The following is a 24,877-nucleotide window of genomic DNA, read 5'->3' as shown; positions in this document are numbered from 1 at the left end:
CTCACCTTGTTCAGAGAGAATGTTGATTCATAGTTTGTTTAGCATGCCATATCATTTACAATTTATCAGTACATGTGATTTGGTATTATTTAAGACAGCACTTACATCTAAAGACTCAGAAATCTCTTCTGCACCTCCCTGGACATTTTCAGTTGCCTTGAGTTTCAGTTCAATCTCATTCAACCATTTATTTTCTGCATCCAAATACGACAATAATTCACGCCAACATGCCCATACCTCCTGATGAAGAAAACATTTATTGAGGTTGAAAATCTCACAGCTAACTTTCACGCATTAAAATAGTGAAAATACTCATGATCTATCCCCAAAACAACATGGTTGATATCTGATGGTTATGGAGTCATATAGCTGATTTTTTCCCCAATACTCATATGATCCAAACTAATATAAAACGCTAAACAGAATAAAACCACAGAAGACAACAGGAAAAGTGAACACTTCTGCAAAACACAACTTGAATTTTCTGTCTCGTGAATTATCTGCTTTATATGTTTTCTGTAAAATTTTCTTATATAAATATAAAAATTAACAGAATTTTTAAATAACCATGTTTATGTCTTTATTATGAAATGCAGTTAGATTGCTTATTTATTCAATATATATTACTTACTTAAAGCACAGGTTCATAAAATGTCTAAAACCACAGCTTTCAAGAATTCAGACTGAAATCTCTATGGAAATTAATTTGAAACCACATTTAATGCAATTTATAGACCACTTACGTGCTAGAATACTAAACATAATGTTATAAAATGTTCTTTTCCCCTGGAATTAAATTATTGTCTAATATTTTATTTAGACAGTGCCTGAAGATATCTAATAAGCAGACAAAACCAGCACTTTATACACAAAAATGTTTAAACTCCCCATAAATCATCTTTTTTGTTCCTCCTTTTTTTTTTGGTTAGTAAAAGTTAAAATAATGTTATTGAAACACATTATGCTCCTGGCAGATCAAGCTTTTCAGAGTGCAATTCATCTCACCTAACTAACTTAGCTCACATCAAATGTGTCTGATCTAGGAGCCAGTTATAGAGGGATAGATATTAGCACGCAACTATACATCATCAGATCAGGGGAAATATAGATTACTAGTTTAGACTAGACACCTAATTTTCCACACTGAAATTTAGATAAGATAAATTTTATCCTGATATATTATTGTCCTGTATGAGGTTAGTTAGTGCAAATCAGTTCACAGCAAAAAGTCCATACCTAATTCTCTGTGACTACTGCATAATATGCAAGTAGTCCTATGTCAAGAATCTGCAATGGAGTTGGCCAAAAGGCAGGGTCAACTCAAAATGTGTGAGACATATTCAGTTTGCCAGCAGATCAAATGCTGTTCCCCTGCTGAGATAACACCACCTGTCCAGCTTCAGGATCATTCAATCAAAATCCTTGACCATGGAGGAGAGAAGCAAGCCCAGAGGAGCTGCTGAAGACAACATCATAGGGTTGCTACAAAGCCAGATTCTTGGCTTGGTCTCAGGAGGAATAAGAACACTGAGTAGCCGTTCCTGCCTCTGATCTAAGAGTCATGTTTGAGGCTTCTCTTTTAACATGGGTCTCCAGCATATATGATTCTCAAAATAATTTTTTGTATGGCTCATAACATGGGGTATTTGGTACATGGCTCATAAAGCGAGGATAGCCCTAAGCTACTCAAGATCTCATATGATTATGTGCTACCTCACTTTTTTTGCACTTAGAAGGGCTATAAATACAATGACTGACAAGATATCCAACCTCCAAAGTCTTCCACTTTCCATTCAATCTGCTGCAGAGTTGCTGGTAGCTGGTAATCAGAACATCAAGCTCCTTTTTCAAAGCCTCATGGGCTGCAGGTGGAGCCTTTGCTATAAAATTATTAACAGAATCTGTAATAAGTTTCACTTTCACTTCTTTCTGCATGGCTTCCTCCTTTGCCCTCTGAAAAGCAAAAGAAGGAAATTTAGTTCTCTAACTGTTAGAAGTCTCTGATAGAATTCTAGAGGAAGAAAAACACCCCAAACAATCCTGCAACAACAAAACAAAACACAACAGAAAAGCCATTTTATTCCCAGACTTTCTGACATAATCTTGAATGCATCCAAAAAACTTTTGTTTCATTTAGTTGCCAATACACAATACTCAATACAATTAACATCTCACAACTGTTTAGTGTTCTGGAGCTCTCAGACTAGTGAAACACTTCAGTACTTTTTTTTCCCCCAAGAAATGCTCCAAATACCTTTGCCATCATAATTTGTGAATCACAAATGACAAAAAAAATCTGTTGCACAACAAATTCATGTACCCAGATTTAAAGGTAAAATCACAAGCAAGGCAGAAAAAAAGGAAAATATTCCTGAATGATTTTTCTCTCCTACTCACTGTCACTAACTTACATTTAAAGATAAATTGAGAAAATAGTTTTTCTCTAGTATATATTTCACACTTTTGCTATTTTCTCCCTTGCTATGCAGTCTCATTAATAAGTTATAAGATTTTCATATCTCACATTGTTTCCTCTGAGTACTTACTCATGTCTGTGACTGGAATCATATCACTACTGGAAAAGTAGTGATGTATACACAGTGTCATCAGTGTGTACAAGTCTTCACGAGAATTTATAATGAGAGCTCCCTGGCCCAAAACCATTAAACCAAAATCATATCCCTGGCAACTTTCTTTTTCCCTGGATCTGAGGAAGTTGATGAACCAGAATAACTGGGATCAGGCTTCCATTGCCAGAAGAAGTTTACTAGGTTGCTCTTGGCTTTCAGCTTTCCTAGCTGTGGGTAGGAATGGGATGCAGGATGAATAAGGAATTCTGTTGTGTGAGAGGAAAGGTGGCTGCAATCCTTTGGGGAAAAGATCATCAGGAGCAGGTGAAGGGATGCATGGCAAATGATCTGGTTATTTGCATAGCTCAAGGTGTCACAGTCTGAACACAGCTGTACTTCATCTGGGTACAGAATATTTACTAGGAAATCCATAACGGGTTCTGTATAAAACCCTCCTAAAAGAAAGATTTTCTTTACAATGAAAGCTTCTAAAAGAACTTTAATCACAGCTCAAGGAATTAGTTCATTTTTACCTTCAGTTCCTCAACAGCTCTCTGCAATTCTTCAGGTGTTTTATACTCAAAATCTCTTTCCAGATATTCTTCCTCAGCTTGTGTTATCCACTCATGCATCTCTGACAAATCCTTTCTGAGACTCACAGTTTTATCCAAACCACCTTTTAATGCAGCCTTCTTAGCATAGGCCTTTAAGAAAAAAGATTACGTGGTACTTGAAGCAAAGCTACTGTACAAACTTGACAATATTTTAGCCTGAAAAGAACTAAATTAAATCCCATACTAATAACATTGTTGTACTTAGGAAAATGTTAATGAGTAATTAGATAGATATTAATAACAGGTAATCAAGAAGGTATTACACATGTGTATACTTTCCTTTTTTTAGTGAACCACTGCTGTCCAGAATGAGTTTTTAACGATCCTAGAACAAGAATCTACACCATATGTTGATGTTATCAGAAAGCAAATCTGGAAAACAAACATCATCCAGGGACTACCTTCTGAAAGACGTAAAAAGAATAACTATGGGAGACTTTGAAAGTGCTTCCAAGGATGAAACCAGAGGCTCTTGAGCTATGAAGTCAGACGACCTTCTAAATAGTTTGAATGCAACTTACTAGAGAATAAACAAATGTGCATATCTTTCTTCAGAAGTCATTAATGGATGTCCCAGAAAGGGGCATATCCTAAAAATAGGTAAGTAAAAAAAACAATCTCTTAGTAGAAGAAACTATTTATCTTAAAGGGAAAAATACTATTGATAAATCCTTTGCCAATCACTATACAGGGGTCATATAGATCATATATAAAAATAGAACTAGATGATAATTTAGATCCCTTCCATCCCAAACCATTCTCTAAGTCTACAAATTGTGCATCAGCTTATCAAAATTGTCCCTAACTGACCGATCCATTTACCATCTTTCAACAGAATTAAGTTTACAACAAAAGCAGTAAGTTGCACTGGTGCCACTTTCAGAGTTGGACCTTCAGAGCTGATGGCTCCAATATCCTGTTTTTTGGTGCTGCTTCAATAAACATTATTTTCAGTAATATGAGGAGGAATTATCTTAGTATTTGATCTTAATTGCTGGTGTTTATTGGTTTGTTACTCATTCTTGAGGACTGCCTGTTTAACATAAATGCTGTTCTACGAAAATGTTGGTTTACAGAACAAAACAGAGTAACAATCAGCAAGTATAAAAGCAGAACTGTATGTGGCCCTGCAAAATTGCCTCCTCCTCTGTCACAGTACCAGAAGACAGGGTAATCTCTCATCACCTGAAAAGACTATGTGAATGTCAATTGTCAGCTCTCACAGTCACGTTAACTGCATGCATATCAACTCAAACTGACTTTTCCAAATCCCTTCAAGAAGGATTTCCCCACAGACAAAACTGATTTTTATTTTTACTACTCATATATTTTAATAGCTATACAGAAGAAGTTGTGTTAGAAGTGCCCACCGAGAGGCAATAATTTGTGCTGTGTATTGAATGAAATTATTACAGGTAGATTTTCAGGGAATCCAGAAGAAAACTGTGACAGACTTTTAAATGCATAAGGCAATACTTTAAGTTTCTATGAGAGAAGTGCAAAGACATCCAAATTATTAATATCACAAAAATAAGCTATTAAATACTCCATAGTAGTTAAAGGGGAAAGACTACATGATGCAGTTCGCATCACTAAAATGTCTCACAGATTTCAAAGGTCAATTTTTTATAACTATGTTTATTAGAAAAATAGAAACTGTTTTTCATACATAAAGTGAATAATAATAATTTTAGAAAATATTAGACCACCTTAAAAGGTAACAGTTTTACTCTTCCACAAATATACATTAAAAAGGTAGACAAGAGAATAAGCAGGTAGGAAAAATTTAAAAGTAATACAACATGAAAGACATTTCCTTTCAACTATCATAAAGAATAAGAATCCAAATGCCATCAATTAAATAATAGCAATTTTTAGTTTCCTAATACTGTAAAATTATTTATTAATAATGTCTTTAATTAAAATAAAAGAACCATCCTTTTCTGTTATGCCCCTTTCTCTCAAATTCATGTGACTACTGGAGAACAATTTATACATGTGTATGTGTATGTACTCTCAATTCCAAGTTATTGAATTCTGAACTCTTCACTGTTTTACTGTCTTATTTCATCTGGAGTAATGACATGTGATTACAGCAACACAGAACTAAATACAGAACTTGATTTTTTTGGCAAATGCCTAAAAAACACTTTCAAAAATCTAAATTTTTAGGAGCCATAAATTACATTGCTTCTAAGATCTAAGATATTAGTATGCAACTTTGTTATAAAAATAGTAAGATATTGTTCTATAATTTAAATGAATATACTTCACATATACTACTGCATGCTAAATTCCTAAATGTAAGTTTAATTAATGTGAACCAAATATGTCTAAATTCAGTTTCATATCTACTGGACATGCATAGAAGGACAGATTCTGACAATGAGAAACTTGATATTTAATCTAAAAAGAACCAGTCACAGCAGGAGACTTGATACCTGTTGGCAAATGTGTTCCCACTGAGCATTGAGATCCTTCAGTTCTGATTCTATTCTGGAAGCAAATTCTGGCTCTGCTTCACTCTTCATTTTCTTCCCAACCTCATTAACACTGTTCAAACTGGGCTGGATTGTCTGGATATCATTTACTAAAGCCTAAAAGAATAGCAGAAGATAGGTAAGTGCCATTCACACAAATTTTCAGATACAGTTATCCCTATGAAAACACGGCTACATCGGATTCTGTCAAGTCTGTGGTCCAGTTCTCCAATCAAATGAGCACAATCAACAGATCTATCTATGAAAATAATTTTAAAAATAATGAGCAGCTCTTATGTGATGAGCTACGCTATACCAAACAAAATTCATTTGTAAGATACGTATTATTTAATTTTTAAATTTTAGGTATGTACTGAAAAAACCCACATATATAATGTTAGATTACATATATTGTATTTTTTACAACGCCTCCCTGGTTTTGGTTGAAAACACGAAAAATGCCTAGATCTTCTATTCACATTTCTGAAAGAGCATTCCATCATAAAAGTGAAAAATGATGATAGTTCTTGCTTAAATAATGGCTAGGAGAATGTCTGAGGAGCTTGCAGTTCTGCAAGATCACTGTGTATGTTTCATAATATTTACACATCCTGCCAGAACATTTACAGAACTTGTAAATTCCACTGAACATACGGACAGGGACCATAATGGATTACAAGATTCACTGCACTTACATACTCTGTTGGGAGAGACAAAAGAATTTGTAAACCCTGTGATGGAAGTATCAATACTTCACGATGCTTTAAAACTCTGCTGGGATAAAATCCTGGAACTTGTAAGCTTAGTGAAAAAAGAATGGATATAATTTACAATTCTTGCAAGTTCCTTAAGAACTTTTCAGTTAGAAAAGTTTGTAAATCATGTGTGAGTAAGAGATACAGAAAAAGATCTTCTAGCACAGGTTATGCAGCTTAAAAAATAAATATGCTATGCTTTTAAACTCAGCAAAGAAAAAAACATTTGACTTCAGAGGCTACTAACATTATTTGCTGCAAGTACTCTTCAATATGTTGTTCCTTCTGTAACGACACTGTCACTGTGTGCCTCCTCCTGATACTAAAAATTCCAAGTTTTTAACTGAATTTTCCTTTAAACCCAGGAAATGAAAGAAGTTCAAATATGCTGCAGAAGAAAACCCCCTTACAACATGAATTTATTTTTAGGAAGACTAATCTTTTGTGCAACTTCTGTATAAGCCAGGCTCTCAGAGAGGAACTGAATATTTGCCAAGCAGGCAGGTAATACTCACTGTACATTGCTCAAGTTGCTTTTCCAGTGCTTCTGAATCTCCAAGGGCAGGCCACTCTTCCTTCAGAAAAACATCCACTTCAGCCATCCACTTCTTCAGTGTTTTAGTGTCATTCTGTTTATTAAAAAGACATTTCATTGCATCACACAAAACCTGACTGGAAAGAGTGTAATTCATCCTGGTACTACTACTAAAACTCATCACAATGTAATTTCAAGATTATTGAACTGTTGGAAAAATACAAGCAGAGCAAACAAGCAAACCAATTTTATCTTGGACTGTCGTCAACACTTCAGGCTGCACTTTGACCATTTCTGTCCAAGTTTAATGTGTCTACAAGCAGGCAACTTTATGGCTCTCAAGTTTATGCCTTCTAGATATCATTTGTGTTTAGATACTGCATACTTGTTCATTGGGTCCTTATATTGCTTCAGATTACTCATATTTGGCATTTAATTCAGTCTCACCTATCAAATATTCTGTGCTTCTATTTAAACTTCAGACTTCTTTTGGAAGTTGTAGGCTGTATTGCCTATTTTTCTACCAGAACACAACACAGAAAAATGCCCTTACTATTTAGAATGAAAAAAAACCCAATGCAACTGAAACAGATTCACTTCAGAAAGTAAAATCATATAATGACTCAATGAGTCATTTCAGGAATTCTCAGTTGCTTTTTCTAGCACTAGGATAGTAATACTATTTCCATAGTCTTCAATTAAGTCTTGTAGTTAATAAAAAGAGCTGTACATCAAACACTTAGAAAGAGAGAATGCTACCAGTCTCAGGCAACGTTACATAATCTAATAACTTGAGAGGTAGAATGAGATTTAAAAAATGTCACTTAAAATTACCTTAAAATGCCACCTAAGGGAAACAATTAGATGTACATATTAAAATAAAAATGATGTATGGCAAAAATTTTGAAGGTTAATTCTAATGCATTTTCTCATCAAACTGTTTTCATCAACAGTGAAATATGTATTGATACTATATGCTGAAGGCAAAGCAGAAGTAAAGCACAGAAAAGGACATTTCATTAAAATACAGACTGTGTCTTGAAATATCTACAGATATGCCTTAGTAAATATTACAAGACAGGTAACCAAAGGGAACATTTACCTAATGTGATTGAAATATTTAAAAGCAACATGCTACTATGGAAAATGAACTGATTTAGTGATCATACAGAAATTATCAGTATACTTCAGAATGGCAATTACCAAAGCACTGTTGAAATGTCTACTGTGCATTCCATTATTCAACAGTAAAAATAGTTCAGAATCATATTTCATGATGAAACTTTAATACCTTTACAAGAATACTTAAGGTATAGTTCATTAATGTGGTAAAATATAGATCTGATGGGATTTACTTAAAAAGAGATTAGTCCCCAGCTACCAATGAAGATCAAATGTATCACCTGCATTTTTAAATCAGACTGTAAATGCATTTTGTTTATTGACTCTTTCATCATATCCCATGCTGACACATTCCATAAATTGCAACAGCTAAAACCATAATCTGGATAAGAAGTCATTCAACAAGCTGAAAAGACAATGACTTTTATATTGGATGTGTACTAGAGAGATTTCAGGAACAAATATAAAGGCTAAGATTGGTATACAACAACAGCTCACATAGCTTTAAAAATACCTGTTTCACAGAGAATGGTCATGATATTCAGGACCTTCTCTTTTTAAGAGCAGTGGGCAAACCTCCAAATTTGGGGTGGGGAGAAGGGCGGGAGGCAGAGGGGAGGGAAAAGGTAAAAGTTTTATTTTCTCAAGCAAAGTGTCTTGCTTTTTTTATGTGGCAAGGTTTTGGTAGCAGGGGTGGCATCTGTGAGAAGACAGGTGCTGTCCTGTGTCAGACACAGAAAGTTCCAGCTTCCTCCGGTGGAATCACTGCTGGACATGGATGACCCCATGGTCAGCTAGTGATGCCTCGGTGATAATATAGTTAAGAAAGGGCAAAAACGCCAGACAGATGTAGGAGGAGAGAAAAAAAGGTGAGAAACAGCCCTATAAAAAGTGAGAAACAGCCCTGCAGACACCTAGGTCAGTGAAGAAGAAGGGGCAGGAGGTACTCCAAGTACCAGAGCAAAGATTCCCTTACAGCCCATGGAGAAGGCCATGGTGAGACAGGCTGCCCTGTACAGCCCATGGAGAACCACATGCCAGTGCAGGTGGATATGCCCTAAAGGAAACTGCAGCCCATGCAGTGTCCACGCAGGAGCAGGTATTTCTTGAAGGCTGCAGCCCTTGGGAGGACCCACATGTTGAAGCAGGGGAAAAGAGTGAGGAGGGAGCAGCAGTGGAGAAGAGCTGGTATGGACAGCCATTCCTCCCATTCCTCATCCCCCTGCACACCTTGATGAAAAATGAGACAAGAGTAAAGTGATGGAGTGCAGAGTAGGAAAAAGAGGGAGGGGGAGAGGTGTTGGTTTAATTTTTGTCTTTGTTTCTTACCACACAAATGCCTTTTAATTTACCCCAAGTTGTGTTTGTTTTGCCCAGCTTAGTAATTAGTAAGTGATCTCCCTTCACCACAATCTTTATGTCAATCCAAGAGCTTTTCCATCCTATTTTGTCCCCCTGTCCTTCAGAGAATGAGAGAGTAGTTGGGGCACCTGGATGCTAGACAAGGTTATCCCACCATACCATTAAACTTGATTTCATGTCCAGCTTCAAACACAAGCAATGGAGATATAAAATTACAATTTAGAACAATGTGGTATTTCGGTAGCTAAATTATAATAAATTGTTTACATAAAATATATAGGTTATTTTATATTAATAAAATGTTTCCTCCCTTTTTTAGTCTGTTTTGATAATCTAAAAACTGATGAACTGTAAAAAAATAATTTTTTTATTCTCTACTTTTTTTATCCTCAAAAAAAGAAGTATAACAATACTTTGACAGCAAATTTATTCCTGACCAGACAACTCTACTGAATTAAGATGAAAATAACAATTACAGTTCACATGCTGCTGTTTAAACATGGAGATAATCATGTATCATGTTCTGCTACCAACAAACCAAAGCCAAGGACAGAAGTATCTGATGCAGTAAAAAGAAGAAATACTGAGACAAAACACTGAGAAGAAACACAGTGTGAGAAAAGAGCTTTGAGTATGGATGCAGGACATCAGTCTTTAGAATTTTCTTTGCAATATCCCATGAGCACACAAATGTCCATTTGCATGGAGGCAAGGAGAAAAATTATAGAAAAAAATCCATTCTCCGTTTTTATGACTGATGGCTCTGAATTCCTCTGAAACCTGTCCCTTGAAATCATATAAAAATAGAAGAGAAATATGTTAAAAATTGACTTTTTTAAGTCTCAGATATTCCCTGTAATGCTGCTACTTGTGATTTATAAATAAGTATAAATAGAGGATCCCCACAATGAGAAGAAATAGTGTAATGTTCCAGCGCTGCCATTCTAAATACCTGAAATACTTCTGCTTTCTGGCAACTGCTGCCAAGATACTACTATATTACGGATGACTTTAATTATGTAAGTGAATTCATTAAAGTCAATATGGTTACAGCTACTTCAGATGCATGAATAAGAGCTTCAGCTGCATTGAAAAAGTAAACAGAAGAACATTAGTAGCAATTTTCACTGAAATCAGAGTTTTTGCTGTTGAAACAACGTGGGTAGAAACAGCCACAAAATCAGAATTCAAAGTAAAATCTTGGACCAATCAAAATCAAGCAAACATTTTAATACATTTTTTGTGCTGCTTTGATATTTCACTTGGGTGTTAATTTCTGGAAGTACATAAATGTGTGTTTTATCCTAGTCCCACAGCAACCAGCCACCATGTGTTAGCTGAGGCTGAAAAAATCTGATTAACCTGGAATCGCTGGAGTTTGGTCATACGCTCCTCAAGTTTCTGACAATGTTCCACCAGCTGTGCTGACAGTTTCTTCCAGCGGCCAAGGATCACCTCAATCTCTGATCGGTATCTTTGACTGACTTCTGCGGGGGCTTTCCTGGACAAATCCTCCACAGTTGTGCTGAGATAGTTCAGGCCTTTTTGCTGCTCTTGGAGAGAACTTTGTAGAGCCTATGGATAAGAAGCAAGTAGTACCCTGATTCATGTGTTAGGCAGTTCTCTTTGTTTCATAAGCACAGCCAAGACATGTAGGTCACCTTTGCCAAAACATGCAATGGCATAATCTACTGAGCAGTTTGGAATTGCTTTTCTCACACAAACCAGAAAGCAGATTTTTTTAGTTGAATCGAGAATATAACCAGAGGTGGTTATACTTGCTAATAGATGTGATCTACATACATTTCATTAACTTGAGATGGGAATTAAAGATTTCAAAAGAATCAGACTCTACATGGACAAAACCAATAAACTTAGAGAACCAATTCTTTGGTTTACATTTTTGATCGCTTCTCAAACTTTTGCAATTCTCAGTCCAAATTTACTGCATCCAGATTTTTTTCCTATATTCTACTTTTTATTTCTGAATGCTCATCAAACAACATGCTCATTAGCCATTCAATAGTAAAATATTATCAGACATTGAAATACAGGGAAGGTTTGTACCCACTGGCAAAAGTTGTTCTGCATTCGTGTCTGCTTGTAAATTTGACAGAAAATCTGACAAAGACCATGCTGCATTTTGCAAATCAGAATTGTTTCCATGTTAGCACTGGAAAATGAAATCAGCTAAATCTATATATAAATACCAGAGCTATCATCAAAGGAATATTATATATACCATGGGGACAAAAAAGGTCTTTACCTTAACATGTTAAACATCATATAAAATTAGTTTTGATGGTGAACACCACTTTATATTCTTCAACTTTAGGAGTCAATATATTAAGCAAGCAGCCACCGCCTCCCAAAGCCCTTGTATAAAACCCAAATGGGCATTGTTTGGGTTTAGATCCATAGGCTTCAGCAGGCTCATGACAACTGAGGGTTTTGTCCTTCTAAACTTATCACTCAAGACATTCATTCCCACAGCTTGATTACTCACCTTGAGCTCCCTGAGTCTCTGCTCCATAATTTCATATTCAGCAACTGCAACCTGAGGCATGGAGAGTTTTGTTTCTGACTGCTGGATCCAAAAAAGTACAGTGTTCATTGTCTCTTTGTAGTGTGCAGGAGGCAAACTGTCACAAACTACATTCAATGGGGAAGAAAAAGGAAGGAAATAAAGGAAGGAACAAAATAAAATGATTTTGTGCTTCGTTATTCGGTTTGCTGACAGAAGATGCTTGATAAAAGACCAAGCTTCATTGAAGTCATTGGCTGTTTTGCAACAGATTGCAACAGGTTCAGTATTTTTAGTATCAGAATTTTCAAAAAAATGGTGGAAACAGAAATATTTTGAAAAATGATGACACTTATTCTAAGGTTTACAATATCTCTGCCATTTCATGAGTTGTGTGTCATTTGACTCTCTTATTATAGACCACAAGACAACCTATATAGCCAAGACAGCTAGCTTAAATATGTGTGTTCAGAGATCAACTGACAAACCATTGAACTTAATCCAAAATCTAATTTCAGAAATATATTAAGAACTAGCGTTCCCTTTTATGGCCCATGTTTGTGTGTTCAGTGTTTCTGTTCAAGTAAAATGTTCCGTTTAAGACACCTGTTAAAAGCGTAGAAAATTAATCTTTCTTCTGCAATAAAGTCGAATTTTATTGAACTGTGCCTATTGTGCCAACATTACAGCTGCTGTAAATAGACAACATCTGGCACACACATCAGCAACTCATTAGCACAGAAATTCCCTCTGCCATCAACAACAGTTGCTTCTATACTCATTGAAAAATGTACAGACAAATATCATGGCTGGTTGGAACTGAAATATTTCCAACTTGTACCACATAATAATGAAGCATATAAAAGCTCAAAAAATTTACACCCATTTGTATCTCCTGTATCCTCCTCCATCTTCTCTGATGTTTCAGAAGGAACTGTACTGTGAAATGACATATCTGTCCAAAAAGCAATTTTGACAAGCCTCACAAATAAAGTTTATAAGTGCAAGCTTGCTTATATTTTCATACAGCAATGCTTTGCAGACTGTACTTCAGATTTGAACCGAATTTTTTAGTTGATCAACAGAACATTATATGAAAAAAACCCCACCCTTATATTTTCAGTTAGACATCATAACAACATACTAAAATCAGGGCAATCTAAGCTCTCTCCTGTGAAGTATACACATTGTATCACATACCTTCCTCATAAAAGTCTTGGCTGATCTGATTTATCACATACATCTGGGGATTTACAAAAGACTTGGTACCAGAAAAGAATTACCAAGTATCTCTTCCCTTGTGACTTTTTTTTTTTTTTTTACACAGAAAGCAATAGTAATATATTCTTGGAAACACAAACCAGAACATATTCAATCTCATCAAATAGCATTTTAAATCTTTTTATTTCCTTAGTGAGATTCGTATTGTCTTTGACTCATTTAATCCAAACAATTCCTACTTTAGAATAGAACATACATTTAAACTCATTATTGCAAATGAATGGAGATATAATTTCAGTTTATGTTAAAGAATTATACAATTTTTAACTGTAGTTTTATTTAGAAATATGAAATGCAGTTCGGTATTGTGATATAATGTTTGATTTCTCTAAATTATTTTCTCCTTTAAATAAGAAAAACAATCTTATGACTAACGTATAACTCCAAGCATTTATATAAAAGAATAGCTATTTTCAGTAGTAGTGAAGACTGCATCAGAACAGGTAAAACCTGTTACAGCAAATTCCATCAAACTGCATCAAACTCTTATTCTGCAAGTTTGGCAATAATAATTTTAAAACCTTCCAAACACTGCAAACATTTTGTTCAATTGCAATGAGTTCCCTTCTGTAGTATTTGAGGGACTAAAGAGTTCAAATGGGATGATGGAGCTTGATTTAATCAAGCTATTGTCTTTAGAATGTGTTTATTATATGTTAACATGATAACATCTTTAAATTGAGTGAAACAACAGTTTTCCTGTTGAGATTACTACAGATTACTAATAGTGAAACACTACTTTCTAATTTATTTTTTTTTTAAACATAGAAAACTTGTCAGCATTTTCATCCACAAGGAAGCAGATTAACTTTTAGGATGACACTTAAGAAAAGCCCTTATTGTTTTTGCAACACACAATGTCAATGATGAGAATTCAGCCAAACCCCTACAGTGGGATTATTCATTACCTAATCATAACTGTCTAAATAATCTAACCCATTTATGGCCTCTCTCCGGACAGTAGGAATCTTTAAATTTCCCATGCTAATAACATAAATCCACATTCAGACCTGTTTATTTTATCCTAAAATTTGCTTTGTGATACTGATGTTCATGGGTTAAAGCCCACATGATAAGCAAAGTCTATTAATATGGATTCTGTTGTATTATATGAAAAAATGAATTGGTAGTGAGAAAGATTCAGCATGTCCCCAACATGGACCTCATTTAGGTGTAGTAAAACTAGGCCCATGACAGAACTCTAAAAAAATATCACAGAGGGAAATGGCAAATATGTTTCTGTGTAGTATAAGAATACAATTTCCATCCCAGAATGGAAAAATATTGTTGTATTAATCTATTCCACTTCCAGGAAATGAATTTTGGTGTGACTAACATTGCAACCCTTGAGAACTGACAGGGAAATACATTTATGCTTGCATAATTATTTTAGAGAAAGACCTTAAATTTGCATATATAATGTTCAAATAGATATTTGGTTAAGATATATTTTTAATAACTAGAACTACTTAAACATGTGAAAATAGGTTTCCAAGTAAGCAAAGTACTTTGGTTTTTTTGTTTTTCCTCCCATCTTCTTTTTTTGAGACCAGATTTTTCAGTCAAAAATATTTTCCCAAATCAGAAATAAAATGAGAATACAATTATCTCAACAACTATCATATCACACTGGATAGGTTTCAATGCGTATCTCCTGCAGTCAGTAGAAATCCCACTGTTCATCACATCATTATGAAAGGCAATAAATATAATCTATGGTATCATTTTAGTAAAGAGTTATTCCCTCAAATGAATTAACTATATTGAACTTCATGTATTTCCACTAAAAATTTCTTCAGTAGCAACTGCAGTTTAAAACCAGGCTGATTTTCTCACAACTTTGTTTTGTTTATTTTGTTATACAAATACTTGAACCTATTCATCAAACTCTTAATAACGATGCCTTCATAAAAGCTGTGATTCCCTTCTCCCACATTTCTAATCAGAAACTGCCTAAGTAGAATTATGAGGACTCTTGTATAATATATAATCAATATTCTGCAAGTGATTTAACACTTCCAATTCTGTTTGTTATAAAAGTCTTAAAACAAATAGAAGAGAATAATAGAATGGTTTGGCTTAGAAGGAACCTTAAGGGTCATCTCGTACCAACACCCTTAGCATAGGCAGGGACACCTTCCACTAGATTAGATTACTCAAAGCCCCCTCCAACCTGGTCTTGAACACTTGCAGGGAAGCCCTTCTCCAGTTTCACAAGATCTAATGTAACAGTAAAAATCTTTTAAAGACAGAAATTTTTTAAGATGGTTTTATTTCCCATCCATAAAAATTTTCATTTTTACCATGGAGGAAAAGGATAAAGTCACCCACAGAGTAGAGGACATTATCTCATACACATTCATTTCACAGGTTGCTTTGTCTTTTTGATCTTTATTTAAATAAAAATAATTACCAGAGGAAATGGATGGATGGGGGGGGAGGGAAAGAAAGAAAGAAAGAAAGAAATTGTTTAAATGCTACTTATTAGAATAATAATTTCCCACACACATCTAAGATGTATCTTCAGCTCAGAAGGCACATTCAAAGAAGGTTAAGCAAACTTCCTCCCTCATAATCAAACAGCAATGAATATTTTTGCCACTAAATCATAGTTTAGGTCCTAAGGAAAACTTACAGGAAATTTACAGGACACCTACTTAGAATTTTCCTTCCTCAAGTATACAATGATAACAATTTCACTTCCACTTATAACCCATCTATCATGTACTTAGAGCATCAAAATAAGTTAGCAGTTCAAAGTTTAAACAAACGGAGACAAATTACAGACTAAAACTCCCAACGGTCATCATACTGTTATAGTTACTGTGGTTTATTGAATTATAAAATTATGCCAAGACTAAGTTGCATGAAATATATGTAATGGAACACTCTAAGAAACTGTATTAGTGGATTAAAGAGAATAGCAGTTTGCATGCAAAATAACTGTAAGCATGGCTTGGGTAAATAAAAAGTCTAAAGAATCTTGACATGATATAGAAGGCAAAATCTTTCTAAATAAGAGAAACATCATTTGAATCCCGATGAATAATTCATCATTAATAACAAAAACGACAATGATGACTTCACCTTTGGGAGTTACTGATCCTGCAAAGGTAGAATCAGAACTTGAAAGGAAACCGCAGTGCATGAATTTATGAACAGAAACATGGAAATAAGTATGACTTTTCCTTTGCCACCTCCATCTTCATGCTTTTAACTTTACCTGTGACAGAAGTCTTCTTCTTTTTTTTTAGTGACTTTCTAAAAATCTAATGACTTTCCAACTTCCCTCTGAAGAGAGCCTTGTCAAAATGAGAACATGTATCTCACTCAAGACCATGGCTGAATAAGAGTTCAATGCAGCAAGACTAAAAACCAGAAGCACCTTCACGGAATTTAGTTCAGTCACAGAGGTTCAGGGCTGCTGGAACGAATCAGTTGCCACCCAGGAGGGAGTTTGAACCAGGGAGTGTTCACTTACCTGACCCTGACTGACAGCTCTGCCTGGGCTGAGGGGGAGTGGGAGGCTGACCAGGCTGCTCCCTAGAAATCTCTCTGACAGAGCAGCAGTTTTAATGTCAAGACAAGTAAATATAAAGTGCAAACCCTCATTTTTTACCAGGGCACTACAAAGCTAAGAATTTCCTTGTGAAATCACATTATTAGTTCTTGAATTATTGCCAGGATTGTCCATTTCTCTCCCTCATATAGATTACTGACCAGCTTGAAGCACTGTCTCATATCTGTTTTTTCTATATACCAATACCGCTGAAATTACTCGAAATTTGTTTGGGGAGGAGGGAGATCTGGAATGCTGGATACATCCTATTCAAAAGGACCTTTCAATATACAGATATCACATAAAGTGAAAAAAATAAGGTCATATTTCTTCGTATTTTATGAGGTTTTATTTCTTTAATAAAAAACATTGTAAAATAGTGAAAAAACAACCAAATAGGTTTTAGAATTTAAATTACATTTTATAACTGGATATGCTAACCAAATCATGGAGAAAAAAGTGAGAAAATCTGAGTTCATTTTTAATAATATTTTAGTGACAAATTTACTGTGCAGCACAGAGAAATTACTAAGCACTCTTGAACCTAAAAAAACCCAAACAAAATCCAACCAAATGAAACCACGACCTTCAAAAAAAATGTAATCAAAACCCAACCAAACAAAAAGTATTTGAGGGAGATAATTTCCATAATAAGAGGAAACTGTTTATGGGGGGGGAAATTCCCTTGGAAAACAGAACAGTTAAATACCTTTATCCATCAGAAAAGATAATATGGAGTAATGGAACATGAACAAAAAAAAAAAAAACAAAAACCAAAATACCAAACCTCTTATGATAAGTCAAAAATAAAAAATCCTTTTAACATAAGAAGAACCCCTAATGATGAATTTAAAAAAAAATGATCTTTCTAAACATGTATGTTTTATGTACAGGAAATTAAAAAAATAAATACTATAACTCTCAAGCACAAGTCCTATGAGGAGAGGCTGAGGGAGTTGGGGTTGTTTAGCCTGGAGAAGAGGAGGCTCAGGGGAGACCTCATCACTGAAAGGAGGTTGTAGCCAGGTGGGGGTTGGTCTCTTCTCCCAGGCAGCTATCAGTAAGACAAGAGGGTGTGGTCTTAAGCTGTGCCAGGGGAGGTTTAGGTTGGATGTTAGGAAGAAATTTTGTTACAGAGAGGGTAATCAGACATTGGAATGGGCTGCCCAGGGAAGTGGTGGATTTTCCATCCCTGGAAGTTTTTAAGATGAGACTGGATGTGGCACTTAGTGCCATGGTCTGGTAACCATGGTGGTGCTGCACCAAGGGTTGGACTTGATGATCTCAGAGATCTTTTCCAAGCCAGCTGATTCTATGAATCTATGATTCTAATGAATCTATGAATCTATGATGATCTGCAAAACATCATTCAGTTCTCAGGAATTTTTTCTATGTGTAGAAAAAAATTAATTGCAAATAATTTATGTAAATAAAAGACAGAAATATCTAAAACGCTCTAGCAAAATTTCAACATTTTCTATTAAAGTAAGGCTAAAATAAAGACATGAGATATGGCCTTTTTCCCAATCTGTATAACACAAGAAAAGTAGTCATTAAAGAAAGCAGAAGAAACTGAGTCTCAAAGTACCAAATTTTCCATGCTTTGGTTTCAGTTTGTTTTGTTTTTTTTCTATACGTTTTGATCCATAAGACTTTCCTGAAATGGCAATAGGCAAACCTATCCCATGCGTGATCGTTCATATCTAGAACAGTTACGACAGGAAGTTAGCACTTTGGATAAAACTATGTATGAAATTTCTGAAGATCAAATATAATTGACATAATACTCTCACCTAAAATATCACTGCAGGTATGCACTGTACGAGATAAAACAACCTCATCTTGACAGCTGAACCATTTGAGATGAAGCTCCTATGATGCACAGCAGCCACATAAAACAGTAACAACTGTCCAGGGCTCCATGAAATACTGATTTAGGAACTTCTGTTTTCTAGCACTTCAGGAGACTCTCCCCCGTCTGTTCAATGCTTTCACCTCAGAACAACTCCCTCTGCAGCTGTCCAGGGCACCCAAGGAGCACAATGCAGCATGGGCGGGGGGGGAGGTGGGAGGAATGAACATTCAGGAAGAACTTTCCCAAAGCCCATGGTTCAGGCAGTGAACACTATTTGTCTTACTGGACTAATCAACTGGTTAGTTCATGAGCAATCACTACAGTAAAATTAGATGAGGCAAACCCGGCAATTATGCAACATTAGATAAAGAAGAAATCATAAACAAACTAGCATCTACAATATTTTTCTGTTGGCAGAATGGCAACCGATTTCACCATACTAATGGGTTTTAAATCTTACCCACTGCATGTCTTGGCTTTAGAGTCATGAATAAACATTATACTCCTTAATACTAAATTTCTACAGCTCATTCTTTCATCACTTGCTATGGCACACTTACATTTTATATCTTCAGTTCTCCTATGCACCTTCAGTTTGTGTATGTGTGCATGTGTGAAATAGCTACAGCAGCACAGTAATGTACTGTTGTAAAAACAAAATCCAAAACTCTTCATGAAAGAATTTAGGAGGAATACTATAAAAAACCACTAGAAGGAGCTAGCACTATGTCAAATCTCAAAACAGTACAGTCATTTAGAGATATTGTTGGTTTAAGAGGCAAATAATGTCTTTGTTGTTGAGAAAAGTTGCATTTGTATTAATTATTAATTTCATAATCAAATACAGAAAGTGTACAGTATTCATTGACATTCTACATATCTTTAATAAGAAATAGTCACTTTTCTATTTTGGTATAGCATTTTCCATCTCTTGAAAAATTCATTTTACTACAAATATTGCAAATAATGTTATAACTGGCAGTCATATATTCCACGTTGTAAAAAAAGAACAGTTGGCCACATGATAAAAAACTTGATACACTAAAGTAGCTGCTCTCTTTGATGAGCTTTATGCAGTTAAATCTCTATTCTGTGAAAACGCAGAGCATTTAATAAAATTTAATATTAGCATGTAATATAAATCTTTTTTCTCTCTACTGACAGAGATGGACTGTCCCACCTTACAACCCAACTAAACAAAGACTTTTTTAGCTTGCCAAAAAATATCACTGAATCTGTCCATAAACACACTAACAAGAGGAGGTCTGATAGTAGAACTACATTGAGTGTAACCTTTTCTTCTGACCAGTGTACATGCCCTTGTTTTCCTATTAATATGGAATTCACTGATGATTTTTGAAAGACTAATTCAGTTGCAAAAAAGTGCACCTAAATTGCAATACTAGTTTAATATGACAAAAGCAAATATAAAACTAAGAAAGCAAAATATATACAATACCTATTCTTTGCATGCTAGTCAGGCAAATTGACTTCTTGTCATGAACACTTACTGGTCTGTAGCTGCTTTTCTCTGGCATGCATGTCAGCAAATATTTGTTTGAAATGGCTGGTAAAAGCAGCAAGGTCAGCATCCAGAAACACTGGTCCTTGTTCTTTCTCTTTCAGTGCTTGACTTTGAGCCTTTAGTCGTTCAATTTGAGGTTGAAGGGTTGACATTCGGATGATTTCATCCTGCATGTTTGAACAAAAAAAAAAATCAAGATAAAGCTACTTGAAAAATGAAATCCATAGTGCCATGAAATCACTACTGTTCCAATGCACATTATACATCTCTTCTGCTTCCAAATACATCAGTTACAATACAAGCAAAACCAGTATTTTAAATCTCTCCTCACAAATCAATACCTCTGCTCCAAATACGATTGTTGATTGATAGCACTGCTTAAAGACACTTTAAAGACACTTTTGCAGAACATTGTCATGTTATTAGTGTAATGCTCAAAGAAAATAAGATAGATAGTACATTAATATTTCATGCCTAAGGAACATCTTTTTCACGTGAAGCTGGGAAGAGAAAAACACATGTCCCATAACCCTGGAGTCTGTTAGATTACATACTGAATCTCTGTTAGATTATGCACTAAATAGCAGGCCAGTCTAAATAGCATGAAGCAGAAAAGGAAAGATGAAGATGCCCAGTGATTTCTATCAGCCTCACAGTAACATATCAGAGTTTGAGGTTAAAGTAGAGTAGGTTAGCTCAGTTGGAAGGGACCTACAAGCAACATCTAGTCCAACCACCTGACCACTTCAGGACTGACCAAGTTAAAGCATGTTGCTAAGGGCATTGTCCAAATGCCTCTTACAAACTGACAGGCTGGGGGCATCAACCACCTCTCCAGAAAGCTGCTGCACTGTTTGAACACCCTCCCAGTCCAGTCTAAACCTCCCCTGACACAGCTTTGGACCATTCCCATGCCTCCTGTCACTGGATACCAGGAAGAAGAGATCAGCACCTTCCTCTTCACTCCCCCTCCTCAGGAAGCTGTAGAGAGCCATGAGGCTGTGTTATTATACCTTCATGAGACCTTGTACACATACAACTACTAAGTAAAAAGAAATGAGGAAAGTAAGCCAAATGTACAGTTCATAGTAGAGCTACTCAAAGAGAACCTTTCTGCTTGAAAACACACACCCTCTGGAAGTACAATTCCAGCTTGGAAATGCCTGAAAACAGAAGTAATAGCACAGATCTAAATTTGGGTTTCAAACATTGTTTTCTGTTTGAAAGCTTTTGGAGTCAGAGATTCCCTAAAGTCAAGCTTCTACAAGTATGTCATGCAATTTATAATTCAATACTACATCTCAATATATTCCTGTACATCAATATTAACTTGTAAGTAATCCCCACCCACAGAGCTCTCTACAGGAAGAGAGATAATCAAATTTCTATGACAGTGCAGCACAAAAATTAAAACAATTAGGGAGAATAATAAGTGAATTGGTGTAACCATTTTGCACAACTACTGTGATTCTGTCACACTATGACAGAATAATATTCCTCCCCTGCAGCAGAACACAGGGTATGTATCAAGTAAAATAGTGTGCAATAGCAGAATTTTGGAATTTGAAAACAATTTTCTGGCACAGATTCTTAACAGAGGTGATGAGCAACAATTTCTAAGACACAGATTCTTACAGGAAAAGAAAAAAGGAAGAAGACTTAGGGCCACAGTTCTCTAGCTTAAAGAGTCTAAGCTTCTTAATAACTAAATATTTTAAACACCCATATGTTGGGTTCTATTGTCTCTTTATTACTTTACCAGTCTTTCCTTTCCCTTCCTTGAATAAGTTCAATAATTACTTTGTAAAGACAAGGGTTCCATTCACCATTTTTATGTTGAAATAGAGTTGGTCATAATCTGTCCCACTGTTAGAACGCCAACAAAGTACAATATCATAAAAAACTGGGAGAAGAATCTCTAACCTTGCATTTTTCCAACTGAGTTTTTACTGTAGCAGGATCTGTTGCTGGTGTGGGTTGTGCTTTCAGCCAGTTTTCTGCAGTAATTGTTGTCTGCTCCAGTTGCTGCAGCTGGGAGTAGAAGTCAATGATGTTATTTTGGTACTCCAGCCATGCCAGTCTTTCACTGAGCAACTGAGAGAACTCAATCCAGCGGCTCTTCAGCTGCTCTGAGGCTTGTCTAATGTTGTCAGGATTGAGGCCCTCTAGAAACACGGGAGAAGATGATTAAAGATAAACAAGTTGACAATAATAATAAAAAAGTAATATAATTTAACAATTCAATTTCTGGTTTTGAGAACTCATAAATCCGGTTAATGATTTATCATCAAATAACAGTCCTGAATATACAGATGTTACACATTAGTGGAGAAAGCATATCAAAAATATTTAAAGTTGCTGCTAGGGTACTTTTGTTGCTATGGGAATGAATTATAAAGTACATTAAAGTTCAAGAATGGGAATAAAGCAGAAAATAAAGATACAATACATAAAGCTAATTAAAACTGCTGTAAGAAATAAGAAAATGCATGACAGCTGGATTTTGAAAACTTTGTCTGGACTGTAATTAGATTTTAATGTACAAGACTGTTGTTGGATTTTCTTTCATAAAAAGACTGATTTAAATGAATGGGAACTACATTCCACAGCTATTTGGAGGCTTCTGATAATCCCTCAAGTTTTGCATTAGATGTTATTTTAGAAATATCATAAACACATGATCAGATCAAATTTCCATCCAGGTCAGTCCTGTGTATCCAACAGTGACAATCAGGAGACACTAAGCAGAGAGACGAGGAACCATAGGTGATGCTTCTCTATGATTATTTTCAGACAGCGTTTGGTTTCTCTGATATAGTTTGCCCATTTCTGTCTATTGTTCAATAATTATGCTTATATTAAAGTTCATAAAGTCAAACTGGCTTTAGTTATTACAGACAAGGCAATTATTTAGAACAATTTAAAGATAAAAGAGCTCTATATTCTCTGTGAAGAAAGTGAGGCAATACATATGAAAGATAAGCAAAGGAGTCTTACAATAACATAATTTATAATTATACCGAAACTTGAACTCAGGCTGACTTCAAAATAATATTAACTTAAGCATCTCATTTATTCTTGCAATGGAAGCTTAAATCTAACCCCTAACCTTTTTTTGGTGTAATGACATGTAATGATACATATAGCAATAAGACCAATCTTGATTTCAAAAATAAATTTCTCAATTCATTAAGCAATGTTATATGCTGAAGAACATTTTTAATATCATCACTTAGTCATACACTAGCTAACCAGTAAAACAGTTTTTATCAAAATAATCAAAATTAAAGTATTTTTCTTAAAAGCAAGTTGAAAAGCAAATGAGGCAAAAGACCTAAGTGTTCCACTTCTGTGGCCTTTAATACACTATCAAATATGGTTTATCTAGTTTGCAACCTGGACTCCCAATCTGCAGGAAAATTATTTTATCAAGGATAAAGAATAGTAAAGTTGATGAGCAATTTTGTAAGGTAGGACACAGGAAATGAAGTTCTAATTACAGCTAAATCCCTTAAATAAAATAAGTACTAGAAATACATTACAATAAAATTTTCTAGGGAATTACTATAATGCATGTTATATAGTAAACCACACAAAATGATAATCCAGGATCATGTCTGTTGTGGAGCACCATAGTGCTCTGGCAAATCCTATTCTGGATCCAGCTCACAGCTACTCCATTCAGAGTTGCTTGGGAACAGCCCACTTGGAAAGAGACTGTGCAGTACCTGACAGTGGTTCTCTGGATATGCTTTGTTTCTGGGGTGCTGCCCTAGCCAAGTAAATTGTACACGATTTCAAAAACCAAAACTACAGAAAAATAGGAAGCCCAGGGCTACTGGGAGATAATGGCAACTGTGCTGCTTGGAGCAGTCACATGTACACATTATATACTCTAAAAACTGAAGAGCACAGTTCAAGGACTATGCAAGAATATAAAATGAACCTTAAGAGGTAAACAGGATTTTGACATGTCTTAATAAAATCCAAAAACAACGTGGTCTTCCGTGAGTGTGTGTGTGTGCATATGGAGATGTAGTACACATAACTAGATTTTATTAAAGTGTAATGTCTAATTAACATATAGTGACATGTGAAGAGACAGCATAAACCTGATTGGCATAGCACATCTAAATAACAAGAATCACAGATGACCAGGCACACAGATATTGAACCTTAACAACAGCAAGAACAAACAAGTCTTATAGAAAATAAGACTTTTAACTGTGTTGTATTTCAACAATTTTTTTCCTTTTCTGTTGTGATATTAGTTATAAAAATGCTGTATACCCATAACAGAGAGCAGATTATCTTTGCCACTGTGTTCATGATTACCTCTGAACCTGGAAGACATTGCTTATGATTTTGGCGGAGTAGATATAAAAAGATCACTTTTATTTATTCCTCCTTTCCTCTCTTTTCAGCTGCCACAATCTCCAAGGTACCCTTAGGCAAGATTATGATTACCAGGTGAAGTGCAGTCATGGATTCCCCATGTATAATAATACTTTTCACTGCAATATTTTCTTCAAGGATTCAGAGAGGACTATTTCAGATGATCTTTTCTCTTTTCTTCTTTTTACTCATATGTCCCTCTTAACGTAACATTTAAACATTTGAAAATACCCAATATTCAATTTTTCATTAATTCTTTTCTGTAGTATCTAAGCTTTGAATCTAAATGTGATTCCACAA

At 35.2% G+C, this 24,877-nt stretch overlaps 1 protein-coding gene across 11 annotated transcripts in view; it reads right to left on the bottom strand.

Moving 5' to 3' along the window:
* DMD (dystrophin) overlaps positions 1-24,877 on the bottom strand; it is a 799,860-nt gene that overhangs the window by 643,325 nt on the left and 131,658 nt on the right. For all 11 annotated transcript variants that reach the window (XM_017833948.1, XM_017833947.1, XM_017833942.1 and 8 more), the window contains 9 exons: positions 22,106-22,347; positions 20,169-20,349; positions 11,945-12,090; positions 10,801-11,013; positions 6,935-7,048; positions 5,626-5,781; positions 3,104-3,274; positions 1,771-1,953; positions 106-240 (listed from right to left, as the gene is read on the bottom strand). In XM_017833948.1, coding sequence (XP_017689437.1) covers positions 106-240; positions 1,771-1,953; positions 3,104-3,274; positions 5,626-5,781; positions 6,935-7,048; positions 10,801-11,013; positions 11,945-12,090; positions 20,169-20,349; positions 22,106-22,347 — 1,541 coding nt within the window. The remainder of the gene's footprint in view (positions 1-105; positions 241-1,770; positions 1,954-3,103; positions 3,275-5,625; positions 5,782-6,934; positions 7,049-10,800; positions 11,014-11,944; positions 12,091-20,168; positions 20,350-22,105; positions 22,348-24,877) is intronic.

This window comes from Lepidothrix coronata, unplaced genomic scaffold, assembly GCF_001604755.1.
Source record: "Lepidothrix coronata isolate B3197 unplaced genomic scaffold, Lepidothrix_coronata-1.0 Scaffold225, whole genome shotgun sequence".
NCBI lineage: Eukaryota > Metazoa > Chordata > Aves > Passeriformes > Pipridae > Lepidothrix > Lepidothrix coronata.
Note: the sequence above shows the minus strand (reverse complement) of the source record. Positions and strands in the feature narration are given on the sequence as shown.